We start from the raw sequence: 21061 nt of genomic DNA on the forward strand, positions 1-21061 counted from the left end.
TATTGCTAGAAATATCATCTTAAATATATCACTCAATGCTCCGTCTGATCACCAAGTTTTATCAATCATTGAGAGCAAATAATCACTATGTTACCTTCTAGTACCACTTTCAATTTAAAAGTATATTCTGAGGTAGAACAAGAAAACCGATTGGCGGGAAAATTTAATATGACGCAAAGGTACGCATACAAACATCTACGTGCTGTCTCTGTCTTTACCATTTCAAATATAACACACGAATGCGTGTGTATTTTAAATTCAAATTCAAATTCAAAATCTTTATTCATGTAGGTCTATTACAGACTCTTATGGTATGTCAAATCTACCGTCAGGTTGGAATGATTTCGAGATGAAAAGAACTGACAAGAAACTCAGCTCGTATTCTTTTACAATTCTATTATAGTTACGGTTTTTATCAATGGTTGTTCTTCATTTTATTCAAATTTTAAATTTCGAACGTTATTCATGTTCTGCCATTGTTTGTATATATGTATAAACAGATTTGCTATACAGTAATGAATAAATTCATGTACCTAATGAAAATAGATATGTTAAATTTCGCAAGGTATCTCATTCAACATAGTATCACTTGACATTCCACTGTATCTTTCTTTAGTCTGGATATTTTTAGCACACTTATTTATATGAAAATAGATGCTAATATATTATTAGTTCAGTAAGGTAATGTATTCTCTTTATCTCTAAAAATAACTAATACTGCGTTGCAAGTTGCAACTGAATTTAAAACTTTGAATCATTTTACCTGACATTTAAAGTGGTGAAACGTGACATTTATTTATTAGACTCTTCTTGTAGAGTCATAGAGACATATATTTCAAAAATTATAAATAAAATTATTATTACTTCCTTGGCAATGGCTTGAGCCTTATATAACAGATTATAAAAATAAGTAGCTGTACCCGTGACTTCGTACGCGTAAAATAGTTACTTTGACCAAATAATAAAAATAAAATTAATGACCTAACCCAATAAAAGCCCTGGACAATTTACGCAACGCCATCTAGTTTCGGTAAGCAGAGCTTGTGTATACAAATTAACTGATATAATTATATAATTTGAAATCAGTACCTACCTATCTTAGGCATTTTCATATCTCATTTACAGCCAAAAGGACAGCAACTGCATCTATTATATATCTTTATGCAATACATAGTAATTCATCTCTCTGTGTGACAAGAGCAATTTTTATGGGTTGTCCAATATTTCTATTCATAGAATTAAAGTAAATATTATTTCCTAAGCATATTTAGGTACAGTCAAGTCTAGATATAAGAGATAATTTAAAAAATAAATATTAAACTCTCAAGCCTTCCGATTGACAACGATTGTAATCATTTGTTCATTATAACTAGATTTTCCCGAAAAGTTTAAGGCTAAAATTGTTTCTTTATTTTTTATAGTCTCATTATACTTTAGATATATGGAATTTATCAAATCTATCGGATGAAAAAAAAAATTCAGGTCTGAAAGAGTTAAAATAGTTTTTACACGACTACGGTACCCACATCCCAAAGCGACCGTCTCATTATACATTAATGACTACACCACGCTTACTTTATATAAAGTTATATTATCTGATTTTTTAAATTTCCGGTTACAAATTATTAATATAAATTAAACGTGTTTTAGCATGAGCAATTTTTTGCCAAATTAGCTACATCCGCGGATTTATCTGCGTGAAATTTACAGCCTATGTGTTATTAATGATGTATAAGCTATGTTATTGTAAAGTTTCATTAAAATCCATTCAGTGGTTTTTGCATGAATGAGTAAAAATTATCTATCCATACATCCATTCACGTTCACAAATATAAACTTATATAAAGTTTATAATATTAGTAAGATAAAGTTATTTATTATATATTTGTTTTCTTATTTATATTCTTTTTTTCTTAGATATATATACGATAATAATAATAAATATATATTTTAATTGTAATTTGTGTGCGTCCGTACTATTGGCCATCATTGGAAACTATGTTTCCAGCATTATGCTGAGTCGTGGTCTACACCGACTCTGTTTTTTAATGTGTAAATTATTGCTAGTATTTCTTATGTTATTATTATGTTAAACGAATCAATAATTATTAATTAGTAATTTCTATGAAACATGTTATATGTTACAGTTCCTTGGATATTACTAATTACAACAGGTTATGGCCCAGGTTATATCTATTACAATTTTTTTTAAATAAATGTTCTATTCTAATTTAATTACATAAATGACTTCGATTGCACAAAAATTCATCCTTTATTTCAACCCCTCATTACATACAACCAATAAAAACATTACACACATTGCCATGTATTCTACACACACACGCATAGAAGTCTTTAAGAAACCTTAATAATGTTCAAACTTATAATTTGAATTAATTATGGTCGAATTTTGACCATTTGGCGCCTACTAGCTAGTTGTATATAAAAATAAGTCACTTAACAAATGTATAGCAATCTCATTAAAATCGGATCTGTTCTGATAATCAATACTAATACTAGCTGTCCCGGCAAACTTTGTTTTGATTTAAAATAAAAAAAAAATTAGGGTTGGACTACCCCTAACATTTAGGGGGATGAAAAATATATGTCGGCCGATTCTCAGACCTACTCAATACGCTCACAAAATTTCATGAGAATCGGTCAAGCCGTTTCGGAGGAGTACGGGAACGAAAACTGTGACACGAGAATTTTATATATAAGATTATAAAGCGGAAAAGTTTGTTCGTTCGTTTGTTTGTTTGTTTAAACGCGCTAATCTCAGTAACTACTGGTTCGAATTGAAAATTGTTTTAGTTATGCTTAGTCCATTTATCCTCGATAAGTATAATATTACTTTAAACTATATAATATAAATTATAACTGTAATGACTGTTTGTACCAAAATAAAATAAAAACAAAAAATTATGCTACGAGCAATAGGAGCGGAGCTGCAATGCTGAATATTGCAAGGTGGGGAAATGAAATGCAGACGAAATTGCGCGGGTCAGCTAGTCTCAAATAAACTTCAGACGGATACAGTACCTTGTATGTCGGTTTATGACTACTACCAAAGACAAATAGAATATGGTAGTACTAACATCAAGTTAATACACTTCTCTCTGTGCTCTTACTACGCACCTATGTATGTTAGTCGGGCGTAGCATAGATACATTACAATCAACTCGGAGCCACATGTAGCCTGTGAAAGGGCATTATTCTCTTGCTGCACGAGATGTGTTACACAGATTATGTTGATGGTCCATATTGTTGTCGCTGCTTTAGTTTTCTGTTTACATATTTCAGTGGAATATAAAAAATATAAGAGAATGTGAACGAGACATAAAAACTGTTTTGTTATTTTGAACTTAGAATTAATTTGTTTTATGAAGAAAAATATTATTAGGAGATGGAGTTTATATTTATCTGCACAATTAAACTATGATTTATAAATAATTTTTGGTCCTTCGAGCCGGATATGAAGCAGCGATCTGTTATAAAAAAAATTGAGAGCGTCTTAGTAGGGTAGCGGTTCATTACTCCTACATGCATCGAAAGAATAGAATATAATAGAATAGAAAGAATAGAAAATCATTTATTCAAATAAACTTAATTTAAGCACTTTTGAATAGTCATAACAATTTGTTTTTTATCTACCACTCGTTCGGAAAGCTGTCTCATCACAAGAAGAACGAGCAAGAAACTTGTGTGTTGCTCTTTTAAATAATCCTTGTAAGTTTACATTTACAAGTCGAAACGTGTGAATACAAACTACCAACAAGCACTAATTTTTGGGTCAAATATAAATATGCAATAAGATTAAATCAGTCGTAGTGATAAGAGCAGACCAGTCCCTACAAGCAGCACTCGCTTCACGAGTATGACGGATGAGCCAGCCATCACTGCGCTCGACCATATTTTAGGGAGCCCAAGAAGAAGAAGAAAAGGTCGTAAGTTCAAATCTGACTGCCACCAATATTAAACTTTGTGTGTAAGCCTGCGTTACTGATTTTAATTCTATATTCGTTGCTGAAAAGTACCGAAACTAATCCAACTGAATTTATCAGATTACATCTATAGTAATCAATACATATATAAATATAACATTAATTAAAATGTAGCACTCTTCACACTTACGAAGAAAATGTACACTTCTCGATTTCCAAGTGTTAATTTATCAGGAGGGATACGATATAAAATAAAAACCTAAATGTTTGTAACAATGATACTTTTCAATTTGGGAGGCGCTAAGTAATCTGATACTAAGGCACTTTTACTATAAACTGTTAGAGTTTTTTTTTTCCAACTACTATAATGCTGTTGGCCGTAGTAGGCCTTTACAGCTTCAATAACATGTGTTGACATAACATTCAACTTAAAAATGTAAAGTTACACGTATGTAAATGTAAAGTTGCTGTTGACGTATTTACTTACATATGTATACTAATTAATGCCCAGAATATAATATGGTTTCAACTAGGTTTCTATAGCGGTTTAGCATATTGTCTTAGAACCAATTGTCGTAGATTCGATTCCTCGCACAGTATAAAAATTTGTATTCATAAGTCTGATTTATTTGTATTGGTCAGGGTGTTTCCAATATATATATTATGTATGTATTTAGAAAAGAAAACGTATTTAAGTGTTTTTATCAGTTGTATAGTACCCATAACACACGCATTGCTTAGCTCGGGACTAGATGGCGCTGTGAGAATTGTCCTGAGAGATTACATTTAAAAAATATATCATTATACGTAATATACTCATAACCATGCGGCGGCACCAATCGATTGAAGGTATTGACAGGAAGTGACGTCACACACAGTTAATGCCAAGGAAATGGATTCAATCACGCCAGCGGTACTCTATTATCTCGAAGCCTAATAGTTCTACTCGTGGGTAACACGTATTGATTGAATACTACGAGTCTATACTAATATTTTAAAAAGAATAGATTTGATTGTCTGTCTGTCTGCATTGAATAGGCTCCGAAACTACTGAACCGATTTGATAAAGCTTTTACCATTGCGATAGAATAGAATAGAAACCAAATTATTAAAAAAAAAATTTGAATAGTCATTTTTATTTTTTTTTAATCTACCGCTTATTCGGAAAGCAGTCTCATCACAAGAAGGACGAGCAAGAAACTTGCGTGTTGCTATTTTAAAGAAATGTTGTTCAGCATTCCATATTTAGGATTTTGTGTGAATACAAACTTCTTCTCTATTAAACGTTTGTAACAACTGTAGCAGTTCTCAAAACGCCTATCATAGCTACATGTCGTCCTCGGTGGTCTGGCGGTTTACTTCCCATGCTCGCGGGTTCGATTCCTCGCACGGTACAAACATTTATATTCATGATTGTTTGTATCGGTCTAGGTGTTTTCTATGTATATTGTATATCTTTTTACAAAAATAATCTAAGTATTTATTCATGTACATATTTATATCAATTATCTAGTACCGTAACCCAGAACACAAGCTCTGCTTACCTTGTAAGATCGTAATTTAACATTACATTCATTTTGTCATGTAAATATTTTGACCGATTTGGTCAAAATATTGACATCAATATATTGAAGAAACACTTGTGGAACGTATCGCTCTCTTCGTTATGATCCCGGGGGACGGGCCACGATCTCAGCATGTGAATTGTTTAGGGATATAAAAATAATTTTTATTCATCTATTTGTCACATAAATCGTAATTTGTAATATAAATCGTAGTTTATTAAATTCATAACTCATTAACGGTTTGCAAAAATTTCTGAGGTTCATGAGTGTCTCAACAGAAACATAGTAGCCCAAGAGTTATATACTGCTACTCCAAATACGAGTCACGGCTAGCAAATCATCTTAATGTACTAGCCAACTGTTAGTCCCTGACAATATACGTCGACTTAAAAGGCGTAGGCTACTGGTGCCCGATGAGTAATCAGGATCACCAAAAGAGACAATGATTCTGCTGGGAATCACACTCTACCTGCGAAGTAACCTTTATCACATCTGTTCATATACTTCTGATTGCAGGATAGATACAGAAAAAAAAATTCTTCACTTCAATTTTCAAGTCGGTCAAAATATTGGCATCAATATATTGAAGAAACACTTGTGGAACGTATCGCTCTCGCCGTCATGATCCCGGGGGACGGGCCACGATCCCGGAGTTTTCTTTTGACCCTTTAAACGATTTCCCGCAAAAATTGGATTAACGGTCAACGTGTTACCGGACGAAGTAATATCCTGCGGTTTATATAAAGCTTACAGTTATTGCGAGATTTTGAGCCGTTGACTGTAATAACACATGTGTCTATTGTGTATTCGCGGCTCTTTAATTTAATAAAATTATATCTTGTTTCTATAGGATTAACTGTGCAATATTAAAACGCGAAGCAAAAATTTTGTACCCCTTTTTTACGAAAATTACGAAGGAGTATGAAATTTCGCGCACTTTGAGTTTTTATAGAAAAGTGCAGAATGCTAAAATTATATACTGTTTTAAACTTGACGCGGTCATTATTTATACGTATAATAATTAGTAAATCACGGGATCTTACCACGTTTTATATTTATTTACTGAGTTCCCGATATTTCGGTAGTGTTTCAACCACCATGATCACGGGTAAACAGAAATTACCCGTGATCAAATAAATATAAAACGTGGTAAGATCCCGTGATTTTTACTAATTATACGTATAAATGCTAAAATTGTTCTAATATTATGCACAAAATACATTATATTAATAAAAGATATTTGACAAACACACGCAAAGAAGTATAGGTTCGGAAATACTGGAAGGTGATTCCCCATTGGTGATTGTGCGTGGCAAATAGTTTCTAGAATACGGTGGAGGTTCTAAGAAAACTTATAAATCAACTGATAAAATAGAAGCGAAGAGGTTGGGATGGACTATTTATCACAATACGAGTATGTTAAACAATTTATTCCATTCACGCAAACCAAGCCACGGATAAAACCCACTATTATTATAAATGCCGCCCGTTAGTCAATTATGCAATTAAAGAATTATGACATCGAATGAAAGCTAAAAACTTGAAAATTGCTTCCAAGATCTTAATTAAAACCCCACTAACACCCGAGCTGAACATTCGGTGGCATATTCTTGAATTTACAACGTGAACTTAAATAGTTGTACTTGGAAATAACCCTCTTTTTTCGCATTCTTCCATTCAACTAGCAAATGGTATAATGATATTTGAGCATTCGCTATTCACTATTTAAGAATATTAAAACTGTTCTATTTTTACATTTTAATAGCGTTCTGTGGGAAGCAAGGAGTTTATATGCTATTTTGCACAGAGTAATAGATATACATTTTACCGCCATTATGAGGATTGAACCAAAATTGAATCTCTGTTGCACAGAGCAATTAATATAATTTTTACCGCCCTTACGAGAATTGAACCAAAATTGAATCTGTGTAACAAGTTATAATGGTAGGACCATTATAATTTGTTTGTCATTATAATTGATCATTATAAAAATAAAATAATGCACAGTTTTAAACAAAATATGTTTCGTTTAATTAAGGCAAATTTTTACATATGAATAAGTCTTTAAAATTATTTTAAATAAGAAATTGCTTGCAAATGCCATGTTAAATAACTAGTTACACAGATTTATAAAAAAAGTAATTTTATTTTGCTATTTTAATTATAATCGATTGGCAAAAAAAGGTAATTATTTATCTTTTAAAAAAAGATATTTCATTTATAATGTGTATATATCATTTTTAAAATGTTAATGTGCTTCTATACTTCTCTACAAAAGTATAGAAACACATTAACATTTTAAATACGATACGAACGGATACTATATAGTATCCGTAAGGTTTATTCGTGTTTAGAAATAAGTCCCTTTCGTCCTTTTTTTTGAAATTAGATAATACAATTTTGTCTGGATTGGTAGTTGGTTTGTTTTTATTAAATCTAATGTTTGCTTAAATAGGTTATCAATGCTATATGTGACTATGAAGTGACAAAAATGTTTGATTGCCTTAAAAATGAACTGTCCATATAAATAAAAAACAGACAGAAAAATATAACCCTATTTTTTGGAAATGTTATAAATAAAAGAAATGTAATAAAAATAATCAATATTTATTTTTTTAGTCAAAGACGATAAAATTATATGAATAAGGCAACTCTTTCGTTGATTTCTATTCTAAAAAAGTGTTACATAATACCGGTAGGTTGTTTTATTTAAATCACATCACACCTACACGCTTTACTTACAAATTCTTCAAGTCATAAATTTCGCACAGCCCTACTGAATAATTTGGCGACGGTAACCCTTATTTTAAATGAATTCACAATGCATTCTCATTCGATTTCAGGTGTCACAAACTGTTGGTTCAGGTAAAACGCTTCGAATTCAGAAGTTGAAAACATTTGGCTTTTTCAAGTACTTTGTCAACATTCGTTCCACATTCAAAAGCGAATTACCATTCTTTAGAGTTGGGTCAGTAGATCAGCAGTATTCTTTGACGCTCCTATTGTTATCTGAAGTATTTATTTAGGCTTTTCAGGTCTCATCGTGATTTGTCTTCAGACTTCAGTAGTTCATTCTTATACATAGTCTGTGACGTGGTCACGTGTTGATTGCATGAGACGATCTAAGTTTTGTATTGAGAATTAATTGGTTAATACTACCACAGATAACATAATATTACATAATACTACTATATAAAACTAAATTAAATATGAAAATGCCATCAAATTTTATTCAATACAAATTAATTGTACTCTAAAAAAAGCTGACGTGCTGGTGTGGTGATGAATTTTTTAACATCCTATTGGAAGACCATAAAATTGGATACAGTAAGTACCAACTTGGCTCATATGTCATACTCGTGAATGAAAGTTGCTTGTAGGGGCTGGTCTGCTCTAATCACTACGATTGATTTAATGTTATTATGTACTTATATTTGACCCCAATAAATTTATTGGGGTAGTTGTGTGTGTAGTGCTAGTTGGTAGTTTGTATTTACACGTTTCGGTTTAATATGTAAACTTACAACGATGATTTAAAATATCAATACACAAGTTTCTTGCTCATTCTTATTTTGATGAGACAGCTTTCCGAATGAGTGGAAGATTAAAAAAATTGTGATGACTTCAATGATGGATTTAAAAGTGCTTAAATTAAGTTTATTTGAATAAAGAATTTTCTATTCTATTCCATTCTACTGTTAATGGGTAATTTTGTTTCAAACCAGGGTTGTCGATTTTTACATTCTTAGTTTTTTTATTAATTGGAATGCCTACATCGTTTAAGAAGATAAAAATAATCTATACAACGAACGAATCGCTCCTATTAAGGATATTCTGTATAATATTTTTTTTACTTAATTCTCAAAGTTTCCACAAATCCCTTTTGAGGACCTTCTTAAAGGTAAAGCCTTTGGTTTCCTGTTGTTTTAATGATGTTAGTAAGATTACGTTTTGTCCAATAACTTCCAAATATTCAATGTTTCGGAAATACAAAGGGTAAGGAAAATAAATAAACGATCTTTGAATCGAAGCCCACTGTAATCACGTCCTAATGGCGACTGGGCAATGATCATTATTTTGGTATATTTAAATAATATAAATGTTCTTGTCTATGTGATTGAAAAGTAAGAAAATATGACCCACCTGTTGGTAAGTGGTCAACCGTCACCTATATACATAAAGATACCAGCGCGGTCATTTCGGCAAAATAGCGATTTCGTGACATTAAAACGAGGTTACTTAAATGGTCATTCGATAGAAGTATTTTATATCGATATGTAAAGTTGCGTTTACGTAGCAATGCTAGTTGATAACCTCAATATAATCGCATTAAGGACCGATGACGTCATTTTTACTACGTTAAATACGAAAATCGTTGCGATCGAATTCAGATAATTCACCAACTGGGCACATGTCGTCATATGACACTCGGACTACATACGCATTGCTCTCCGGAGGAATATAATTATTATAATTAGTCCGTAGTCTAGTCTAGTAATAAGATAGGACGTCACTAGCTGTAACTTGATAACTGTAATAACTTAATACGTAATAAATTCATATAATAATAAATATATAACCATAATTTTACATATCATTTGGACAAGCCAATAAAAACTTTCTTCTATACGCTGTGATTTCACTGTCTTATCTCACATTTTAACCAAAACACAAGGTGTGTTCTTCAGAGAAATCTTTTTTGCGGGTAAAATTGATGAGACTGAAGACGCAGGAAACTTTGTTACAAGTTTGTCTTTATCTATAACCTATTGATTGCACTATTTGCAACCTGTTTCGGATAATAATAATAACCCTGGACGGTACACACAGCGCCATCTAGTCCCAAGCTAATTTTTATAAAATATAGACATCATAGAAACCACCCAGACCAATACAAACAATCATACTCATGAATACAAATGTTAGCATCGTGCCAGGAATAAATCTCGCGACCATCGGAAGTAAGGCAGTGTGCTGAACCGCTATACCACCGCTGCCATAAAATATACTCTATTTATACACAAAAAGATACAAGGAGCCAAAACAATAGAGGATTTTGAATGTAACGTAAGACATATCGAATTAATTGGAAGACGGTGATATTTGTATTTTCATTATAAGCGTTAGATCTATACTTTTAATGTAATTATAAAGAAACTATTTTTTCACGTTTTATACTATTTTAAATTTGACACGGTCATAACTTATACATATAATTGGTAAATTGAATATCGGGAACTCAATAAAAATAAAACGTGGTAAGATCCCGTGATTTTTAGTATTTATACGTAGGTATAATATATTTGCTTTTCCTTAAATGACAAACGTGTATACTTAGGTAACAAGTAAAATATTCAGCTTGTTTTCAATTGCATCTACAAAAAAGGACTAACTACGTAAAAGTAAGTACTTATAATTACTTATTTACAAAACAAACACTTAATTTATCTGAGATATAGTGTTGTCATATATTTTTATAATATGCCATATTACATAGATGTGATATAACAGACAGCCGTGGCTCCGGAACATGGCAGTGAATATAACATATCGAACATATATGTTTATTGCTCCAAAAACAAATTACAAAAGACTAATGTAGATATTAATACAGTAAATAGTATCCGTATACAGCGTTGGGTGAGGGACATTTTGGTGTTTTTACTGAACAGCAGTCTTTCAGTACCAGATTTCCCCCGGGGCGATTTGAACGATTTTTTCCAAGTCAAAAAAAAATGTTGGCAAGTCTCAATGAGATAGGGCCTGTCCATTAGAAATACACCACAAGGCGAGCCAACTCCCCTGTAGTAGTAGGATCCTAACGCAACTTCGCGACCAGAAATGGCGTTTGCAGGTACACTATTGGGTTTTCTAGTCCAAGAATCCCACGCACCTCGCCAATTCGGCGGTGGGACAGTCCTTTGAAGATTTTTCCACACGAAAAAAACGAAAAGAGAAACATTTAGCCTTATACGAAGAACTAAACACTCTGACTTAATCATGTACATTACTTCGATTTGCGTCTCTAACCTCGTACATCGTATTTTGACCGATTTTCAAAAGTGCAAAAGGCGTAAAATATTTTTTTTAATTGGAATGGCAATCAAACATCCACTCATAGGGGGGAAAGGGGATTGTTAGTAATAATAATAATAATAATAATAATAATAATGTTTATTGAACTAATATTTAGTACAGCCTTGACAATATTCTTGCAAAAATAAAATTGCTTAGTAAATACAGCAGCGTTTTGTACACGTTTACTTTATTTAAACAATTCAAATAATATTAAACAACAAACAAATAAAAACGCATAGTGCTTACAAATAAATTTAAGTCCATAAATGCATGCTGATGAAACAAATATCAATTCTAAGTAGTTAGATAATAATTTGTATGTTAAATTGGACACAATCCTTATTTTGCAGAATTAATTCACATAATATTCTAACCATACAGCATTTCAAAGAAAGAAAACAAACCCGTGCTAGTTTTTATTAAAAACTGTGTTCGGCAAGGTAATGAGTCAAGCTTGTTCATACTAATGATACATTTAAATATAGGCTCTATTGTATTCAGTACAGTTGATTTTTACATTCTATTACTGTTCACATTCAAAAGAAATAACCATGATCTTTAGAGTAACAAACAGTATATCAAACGAAACAGATAAATATTCGGATTACAGACTAATTCATACTTAATGTTATCTGAAGTATTTATTAATAATAACAATATATTTACTATTTCATGTTTTGAATATATATAAATATACACACACACACACACACACACATATATATATATCTTTGACGTGGTCACATATTTAAATTACATATATACGATATATATTTACATAGATAAATACGTGATTATTTAATTCTATAATAGAATACACAATAAATTTTATCAATAAATACTACTAATTATAACATAATAATGTATAAATGTTAAATATGTACATATATAATGTATATATTAAACGTATACAATGTAATATTCCACTAAAAACAGATGGACACAAGTATGGTATATTTGATGTTTTTTTTTTTTAGCATTAAATTATTTTAATTATCCAACTTGGCTCATACCCATTTATACATCAAGTTTTAATAGGTTTTCAGTTCCACAATAATCCAATTTATTCAAGAATACATGCAGTGCCTCTCGACATCTATGTCTCGACATACTTTTCAGCGGTACAGTTTTACAGATGTGATTGTATAAGAAAGGTGCTAAGAAGTAAGAAAAACCTTGAGCAAATGTTGTTCTGTGTGAACCCTATATGCCTCATGCAATCTTCTACCAGAACATATAATTTTAGGATCTAAACACGTATGTTGTCTAAGTATAGCAGTTTTGATAAAAAATGTCTTACGTTCAATACCTTAAATTGTTTGTATAAAGTTGAACATCTAAAATGTTTAAAATTTATCACTTTCAGAATACATCTTTGGGCCCTTTTATTTTCAGAAGAGTACTTTTTCTGGCACCTCCCCATACTGGAAATGCCATATGTACATATAGACTGACACAGAGCTATGACAGTTTTACTAACCTTTTTATCTTTTAGAGATCTAATTCTTTTAAAAATCGGTATAAGTTTTCGCATTCGAGATTTTACAGTTTCAATATGTTGTTTCCAATTCAAATTTTGATCTATTACAATTCCAAGGTACCTAAGACTATCTACCTTAGAAAGAACAAAACAGTTGCAGTTAGTAAATCCAAACATCACAAGTATGCATTCTCAATGTAAAATTTATATTAGGTTGTAAATTATTTCTCATCGAAAAAAGTTATATATTGCGTTTTATTCAAATTTAATGTCAATATATTGTAGTCCAACCAATTGGCTACTTGGCAGATACCCTTTTCTGCTGATAGTCTAGCCTCCTCCCATGTAGAACCTTCAAATAAAATAGCTGTGTCATCCGCAAAAGTTATTACTTTACCATTTTGTATTTTCATATTACATAGACTGTTTACATATATCAAGAAGAGTGTAGGTCCTAGAACGGAGCCTTGAGGTACGCCAAATGTAAGATATTGTCTGGAACTGTACAAATTCCTATTCGAACTTTTTTGTGACCTATTTGATAAATAGCTTTTAAGAAGCTCCAGTGGAAGACCCGGATACCAACAGATTCTAATCTGTGTAATAATAGGGGACCGGAGACAGTATCAAATGCTTTGGCTATATCTAGAAATACTCTATTATTTTCTTCTTCCTGTCAAGATTTTCCACTATGTGAACTAAATTTTCGATTGCATCAATAGTCGATTTCTTTCCCCTAAAACCAAATTGATTTTGAGATATAAAGTTATTTTGTTCCAGATAGTTAATCAAACGTTTATTAATAATTTTTTCCAATATTTTTGATAGAATTGGTAACAATAAAGATAATTAGCTATACAATCTTTATCCCCCGTTTTAAAGATGGGAACTACAATGGAGTATTTTAAAACATCAGGAAACTTACCTGATGATAAACACAAATTACATATATGAGTAATAGGTGCAATAAGAGAATTAATGTTTCTTTTGAAAAATATAGAAGACATTCTATCCCAACTCTCATAAATTTCTGCTTCACAAGTTTCTAACATCACAAAAGAATTTAATGGACCATTTTCACTTTTGGAGATAGATACTAGTTTATGTTCGGTTAGGTTTAATCTGTTTAATACATTATTTGCCAGTTTCTTTCCAATAGTTATGTAGTAATTGTTTATATAATCAAGAGATTCCTGTGGAGTAGTTTTAATTTTAAGCAAGTCATAGGACTGCATATTATTATCCCTATTTAAATCGCAAACACGCTTTATGACATGCCATGTACCTTTAATGTCATTTTTACATTTTTGCAATTTAGATTTATTATATGCGTTTTTAAATTGTGGAGAATTTTATTGCAATGATTTCTGTAACGCTTGTAGGAAGTTTCTAAGATTTTATCATTGGGTGATTTTATGTGTCTTTTATGGAGTGTGTCTCTGAATCTCATACAGCGTAACAGTCCGGGTGTTACCCAGGGTTGTGATATTGATTGTCTGCAAGGTATTGTATATGAACGCGTCGATTTATTAATTATTGCAAGTAGTGTATCCATAAATATCTCAGTAGCTTTATCTGGGTCATTTATTAAGAATATGTCATCCCAATCATGCATCATTAATAGTTCAACAACCTTATTATAATCCATTCTATCAACAGTTTTATTTTTGAAAATATTATTGGACTGCGATGTTAATGTCATGTTAACATACAACGTACTATGGTCTGTAATTGAAGATTCACATATCATTGTTAACATTCTAGTATCTGATTTAACGAAAAAATGATCAAGACATTTATCAAAACGAGTAGGAAGAATATGGCTAGGAAGAAGACAGTGTGTTGCAAGTAGATCCAGATATTCAACAGCCTTCGTATCATTACTATCCTTGCCAATATTAATGTTAATATCTCCAGTAAAGTAAATGTTAGGAATCTTTTTAATATCAGTTAATAATTTGTCCAAGGAACTTATGAAATTATTTGGCAAAACAAATGAAGGAGATCTATATACGCATATGAATGCACAATCTCTGCCGACATTAACAACTAGACAGTCTGCATCATTAATATTTGGTTCATATACATGAATATTAGTTAATTTATTGTGGAGATATACGATTACCCCACCATTCTGGTTAATATGTTTACAAGTTGAATATGAATTATAGCCCTCAAATATAGGTATTGTATCGGTATTTCGCAACCAACATTCAGTAAGAACAATTAAGTCGTAAGTAAGATTACTACGTGCCAAAAAAAATCTAAAATCCTCAAAATTACGATTGATACTCCTTATATTCTGTACGATAATCTTAAGTGAGTTTTCAGTAGTCAGACTATACTGTTTAAAAGCTTCAGGATCACCAACCACAATTGAGTCACCAATGCTAACAATATTGTCAACATCGGTGGATACTACACTAATGTCATTTTGCAACATTATGGTAAAATAATATTACTTTAGATTTTGAGTATGGTTGGAGATCTTTACCTTTATTTAAGTGAGGCATGACACTGGACATTGTGGAACCAATAGAAATGTATATATAATGGAATATAATTGTAGTTAATCTAGTAATATATTTATATATATTATAATAGATATATGATTTTATTGTCTGGTAGGAAAAATATGGAACATAAGTGAGAAATTGAGAATAGTTATCAGCAAGCTTCATGTGGCAATACAAAATAAAAAATGAATAATTAAATAACTCTAATCTAATACAGCAAGTAGAGATTCTTATAATAAATAGTCATTGTGTGTCCAAGTCACAAAGTTGCTTATATGATTTAACAGCAATAGCAGGACAGCCATCATCTTTCCGTAGTAAAACAGTGCCTCGTGATGTCCAACAATATTTATATGAACCTTTCTTGACAAGCTCACGGGCGGCAATCCAAATTTTCTTTGACTCAGTAGTTAAGGATTCTGTTATATGAATTCGTGAATTATCACTATGGAATCCTAAATGTTGTCGATTTAAAGGTGCGTTTTTATTTTCATTGTTAAAATTTTTGAAAGCTTTTATAAGTATTTCTTTATGCTCCAAATATTGATATTCTACTATAATTGGTGAAATATTTTTACCTCTTCTAAACACATTTATAGGGACGTTTTCCATTTTTAGGTTTATAGCACTATAAATATTCGCAACAACTTCATTCAAATTTTCTTTTTCACGTTTTGGCACGTTTCTTATTTCAACTGTGTTTCTTTTTAACTGTTTTTGAATCCCCTCCAGCTGAGTTTCAAGGTCATCTATACGATCCAGTGCAGCAGCATGCTTTATTTCCAATGTTTCAACCTTTTCACTTACTTCTTGATAATTAGAGGCATTAATTTGCAAAAGATTTATTATTTCAGCGTTTGATTCCAGTATTTTTGTATTTTGTTTTTTTATATCCGTAATCTCGGAGTTGAGCATGCTTTTAAAAGAAAGCATTAATGAATCCTTAATATCCATCATCTCAAAATCGGGGTTTTTTCTTTTTCTTATATATATGTTTCGAGCTTTATCTTGATTTTCAACTGTCAGATCAGGTTGTGACAAATACTGAATTGGATGGCTTGATTTAGGTGTACGTTGCATTTTTGTTGTTATCTGTTTGTTTTGTGTATACTATGATTCAATAGAAAAAGATACAATACTTGCTGTTTCACTTGTACTTTGACCGCAACCAAAGAAATTTGCACTGTATCACTTTGTAATAACAATCAATTTAGCTGCACTTAATCACAAAATTATTTTACTTTTACAAACACACGTTCTACCCAATGAACAGTTCGAGCGAGAATGATGTGGATTGATAACTCCATTGCTAGCAATGTCAGGTCGACCTCCACGCGGTTCCCCTTGGAAACCATCGCAACAAATTCCTGGTGAGCTTGTCACGATGGGCTAACTGACCTGACCTCATGCTCATCTTATCATCTTCCACTGGTGCCGCACCAGCGTAAACCGTTAGCGCAGGCGGGTCCACCATTCCATTATCATCCAAAAAAAAAACATCCACTCATACATACTTATCACATAGATGTGGTAGAATAAATATAAAATTAATTGTAGATAATACTATTTACTTTCGTTATATATTACAGTATATTGTCTGTAATTAAACGCCGTTAAGTAAACATATCTATTTAATTTCTCTCCGCAGAACATTCCAGTATTGGTCACCCACCTGATAAGAGGCCGGTGATCATTGGCCATATACATAAACCGCACGGTCATCACGTTATCATCTGCTAGCACCCCATTTTTTGCCAATCAGGATGACTAGGATGTTATATTTCTTACTCTACCATAAAGTGTAACTGCAATCGAAACACATCTCAGAAAAGCTAATAGCCTGAAAAAGGTGAGACTACGGTACCCATGCAGACAACTTTTTATAAGGTCTGCCATCCTGAAAAACTTATATGAGGATCAAAATGTCCTAAATATTTGTCCAATAATTTCATATTTGTTCGATATGTTGATATACGTTTGGCATCCCTAGTGAATATACTAAATATAGATAAAATACATATTTACCTACAGTTGATTATTTAATATGACATCCATATTCGATATAAATTTTATTTGTTATTTGTATACAATTAGGTTACAGATTGCTTATTTGCTCGATTATACGTAATATCGTTCGCTTTATAATTTATTAAATAGATACATATCATGCTATTTGTTCTTATAGCAATAATAATAACAAAATATTATATCTATGTATAATATGTATGTATTTACGACATAAAATTTATATATATATCTATGTATTTGTATCAGTTATTTAGTACCCATGATACATGCATTAGCTAGCTTAACTTGGGTGTAGATGGCACTGTGTGAATTGTCCTGAGATTATTATTATTAAAATAGTCATCTAGGGCAATTCACACACACACTCTAAGGAGAGCTTGTCTTTGGGTAGACTGCTAAACAACACTATTTGATACAAATAGTTAAATGCATTTTTTTATAAATATATACTTACATAATATGCATAGAAAGCACTCAGACAATCATACTCATGAATACAAATGTTTCTACTGTGTGAGGAATCGAACCGCGATCGGAAGTAAGGCGGTGCTAAACCGCTAAACACCAAACACTAGGCTTCTATAGCAGTACCATTTCAAGATATTTAGTACTTGCTGCCATTGCGGCGTCCTCCGAATGGACATATTTAACTAAGACATAGATGTTTTTTTTTATTCTCAGATGCTAAGTATGCATAAAAGGTTATGAAGATTGGTTAAGCCGTTAAAAGTAAAGTTATCTAACTGAGTTCACTGTTTTGATATGAAATTATTACATGTAAATATTCCCCTTCGTACAATAGTATTAAACATTCTTCTAGACTTCTGTTTTTTTGACTTTGTAATAAGTCTATCTATGCGATAAACCCTTGTCTGACCTTTTTCTGTATGCTATTACGATTAAGGGTGAGATTAGGCAGTGAATTAACGGGATGAGAAGTCATTTTAGTCTTTTGGATTGGCAACGCATGAGTTGATACTGGCGAACATTATCACTTACCATCAGGCGGGCCGTAAGAATGTTCGGTATTGCAATTACATAAAACCTATTTTATCAATTACATTGAAAACCTTCTTTGTTACTCTACCAAATTAAGAAAGTAATTTAAAACTAAAATACAAAATAATAGCTGAAATATATTCATTAATTGGGTTGGTTGATATAAAAACAGATGCTTGGTACGTTCTATTCAATTTTAACTTATTTTATTAAATTAAAAAATAGATTAAAACATAATTTATTTAGTTAGTAAGTATAATTTTGTTCCATTTTTACACGGCTCTGTTCATGTCACCTGTCGGAGGATAACAAAGTTGTAAACTGTCCACAAGAAACAATCAATTTTAAATGCTGCCCCAAACTTGTTATCTGAAAGATGTTTATGTAAAATGTGGTAAGATTCACCCCGAAATCGAGCGTCTATAGGGTATTTGAATCTCTTTGAACTTGTAACTTTTCAAATATATTGTGATAACTTAGTAACTTATTTGTTAAAAGGAAAAAAATATACTAATACGCTATAATTTTGTGAATATACTTATATACTTTTTTTACATATTATTATTATTTTATATTAGCTGTCCCCGCGGTTTCACCCGCGAAAAATGACTAGCTGACTAGCTGACCCGCGCTACTTCATCTGCGTCACACTAACGTGACATTTATCGTTATATTTCGCCCAACTTACATAATATGTTTTTAAATTAGCCTATATGTTATTCTGATGTATGACCTATATTACTGTATACTTTCAACAAAATCTGTTCAGTAGTTTCTGGTTGAAAGAGTAATAAACATCAATCCATACTCACAAACGTTCACATTTATACCATTAAAAAGATATACTCGTATTTCAGTTTTAATTGAAATTATAAAAATTGCAGAGTTTTCTGTGGGTTCTTGTCTCAAAACTACGTTTCCACTTTTGTGGTAGATTTAAATTATATTAGGTGCCTGCAATAGTGCTTTATTAATTTTAGTTATATCTGGATTATTCGGTCCTCTTGTACGTTTAATAATTCATGAACATCTATATGTTAGACCTCTTTTCGTTTTAGAATTGTAAATTATTTTATTATTATTGACATTATGTATCGTAAATCTTCATAAAAACATAAAAGAAAATGTATCCATGCTTTATTTTTAAATACAAACACAATGAAATTTGTTTATAAATAAATAAATACATAAGATCGGTTAAGAATAAATAAATCTCGTTAACTTTATGTACCTAATGAAAAGTCAACCAACCCAAAAACAAAACTCGGACTTAAAAGTTAACCTATGTTTATTGGACTGTCCGATGTCTCAAGAAAAGTTTGGACCTTTACTAGTCCTTTAAGTATTAAAGTAAATTAAGCCAGTTTCCTTCTCTCAAACTTGCATATTTACGACTCTCTGAAAGTTAAGTGATTTTATTTAAATTTGAATGTTACGCTTGCTTGTTACTTAATTTGGTATTTGTAATTTCATTGTAATAATCCGTATGAAGTAAGTCTTAAAGACAATAATTTTATTACTCACAAATCTCTTTCCTAATGATTATTGGCCCATGCCCACCGATGGGTCACTCCACAACGAAAGTAAATTAACATGTTGGGACCGGGAGATCACCCGTAGGCACTTTAATTGAAATAAATCTAGGGGTTAAATAATGTCTACTCTAATACACTAAAAAGATATTTAAAAAATATTATACGTAATTAACAATAAAAAAAATGCGAATTTTGGACTTTACCTATGTGAGAAATAACATTTTACAATGCGATCTTTAACGTGTTAAAAATATACAGTGTGTATGTATATAAATATTTTTTCACAAATATACGCACAAGATAATTTTAAAGTTTTAAGACATTTCAGTATTATTGACTGACATTTAATTATTGTAATTGTTTAATTTATATTGTCGAAATGTATAATTACTTTCAATTATAACAATTTTATATTGCACTTGCATTGCATTTAAATTGTATATATCCGTACTTATTTTTTAGAATTATAATCCGTATGAGGTAATTCATAAAGAATATAATCTCTTTCCGAATGCACCATACCTTGTTTAAATGTTTATAAATATTTTTTCACAAATATATACGCACAAGAAAATTGAAAAGCTCTGAAACATTCCACTACAAACGACTGCCAATTAATTCCTGTAATTGTTTAATTTATATTGTCGAAATGGGTAATTACTTTCAAAAATAAGAATTTTAAATTGCACGCCGCGCCGTTCCCGCTTGGCGTGTTGCTGTTTTTAGTGTGTGGTGCGACTTTGAGCGGTCGTAAAGGCAATAAATATTTCGTCGAGTTGGTGGCGAAATGACATAAAGTCGGCCGTAAAACGACTCCTGGTTACATGCTGTATTTGTTTTATCACCTTTACTTTGTGGTTTAAGAGACTGACGATTGGATTTACGTTTTATATATCTTGCTCCTATATTGCATCTA

General features: G+C 31.3%; 1 protein-coding gene across 1 annotated transcript; it reads right to left on the minus strand.

The window, feature by feature from the left end:
• Positions 1 to 15826: 15826 nt before the first annotated feature.
• On the minus strand, positions 15827 to 16663 carry LOC131842452 (uncharacterized). The gene has a single exon (XM_059190982.1). It carries the CDS (start codon positions 16661 to 16663, stop codon positions 15827 to 15829), a length of 837 nt encoding a protein of 278 aa, XP_059046965.1.
• Positions 16664 to 21061: the final 4398 nt, after the last annotated feature.

Source organism: Achroia grisella, unplaced genomic scaffold (genome assembly GCF_030625045.1).
Source record: "Achroia grisella isolate CSIRO2021 unplaced genomic scaffold, CSIRO_AGI_Agris_v1 utg2354, whole genome shotgun sequence".
NCBI lineage: Eukaryota > Metazoa > Arthropoda > Insecta > Lepidoptera > Pyralidae > Achroia > Achroia grisella.

Bases quoted from the DNA above. Each gene is read 5' to 3' on its own strand.
- LOC131842452 (XM_059190982.1), bottom strand. From the start codon at position 16,663: ATGCAACGTACACCTAAATCAAGCCATCCAATTCAGTATTTGTCACAA.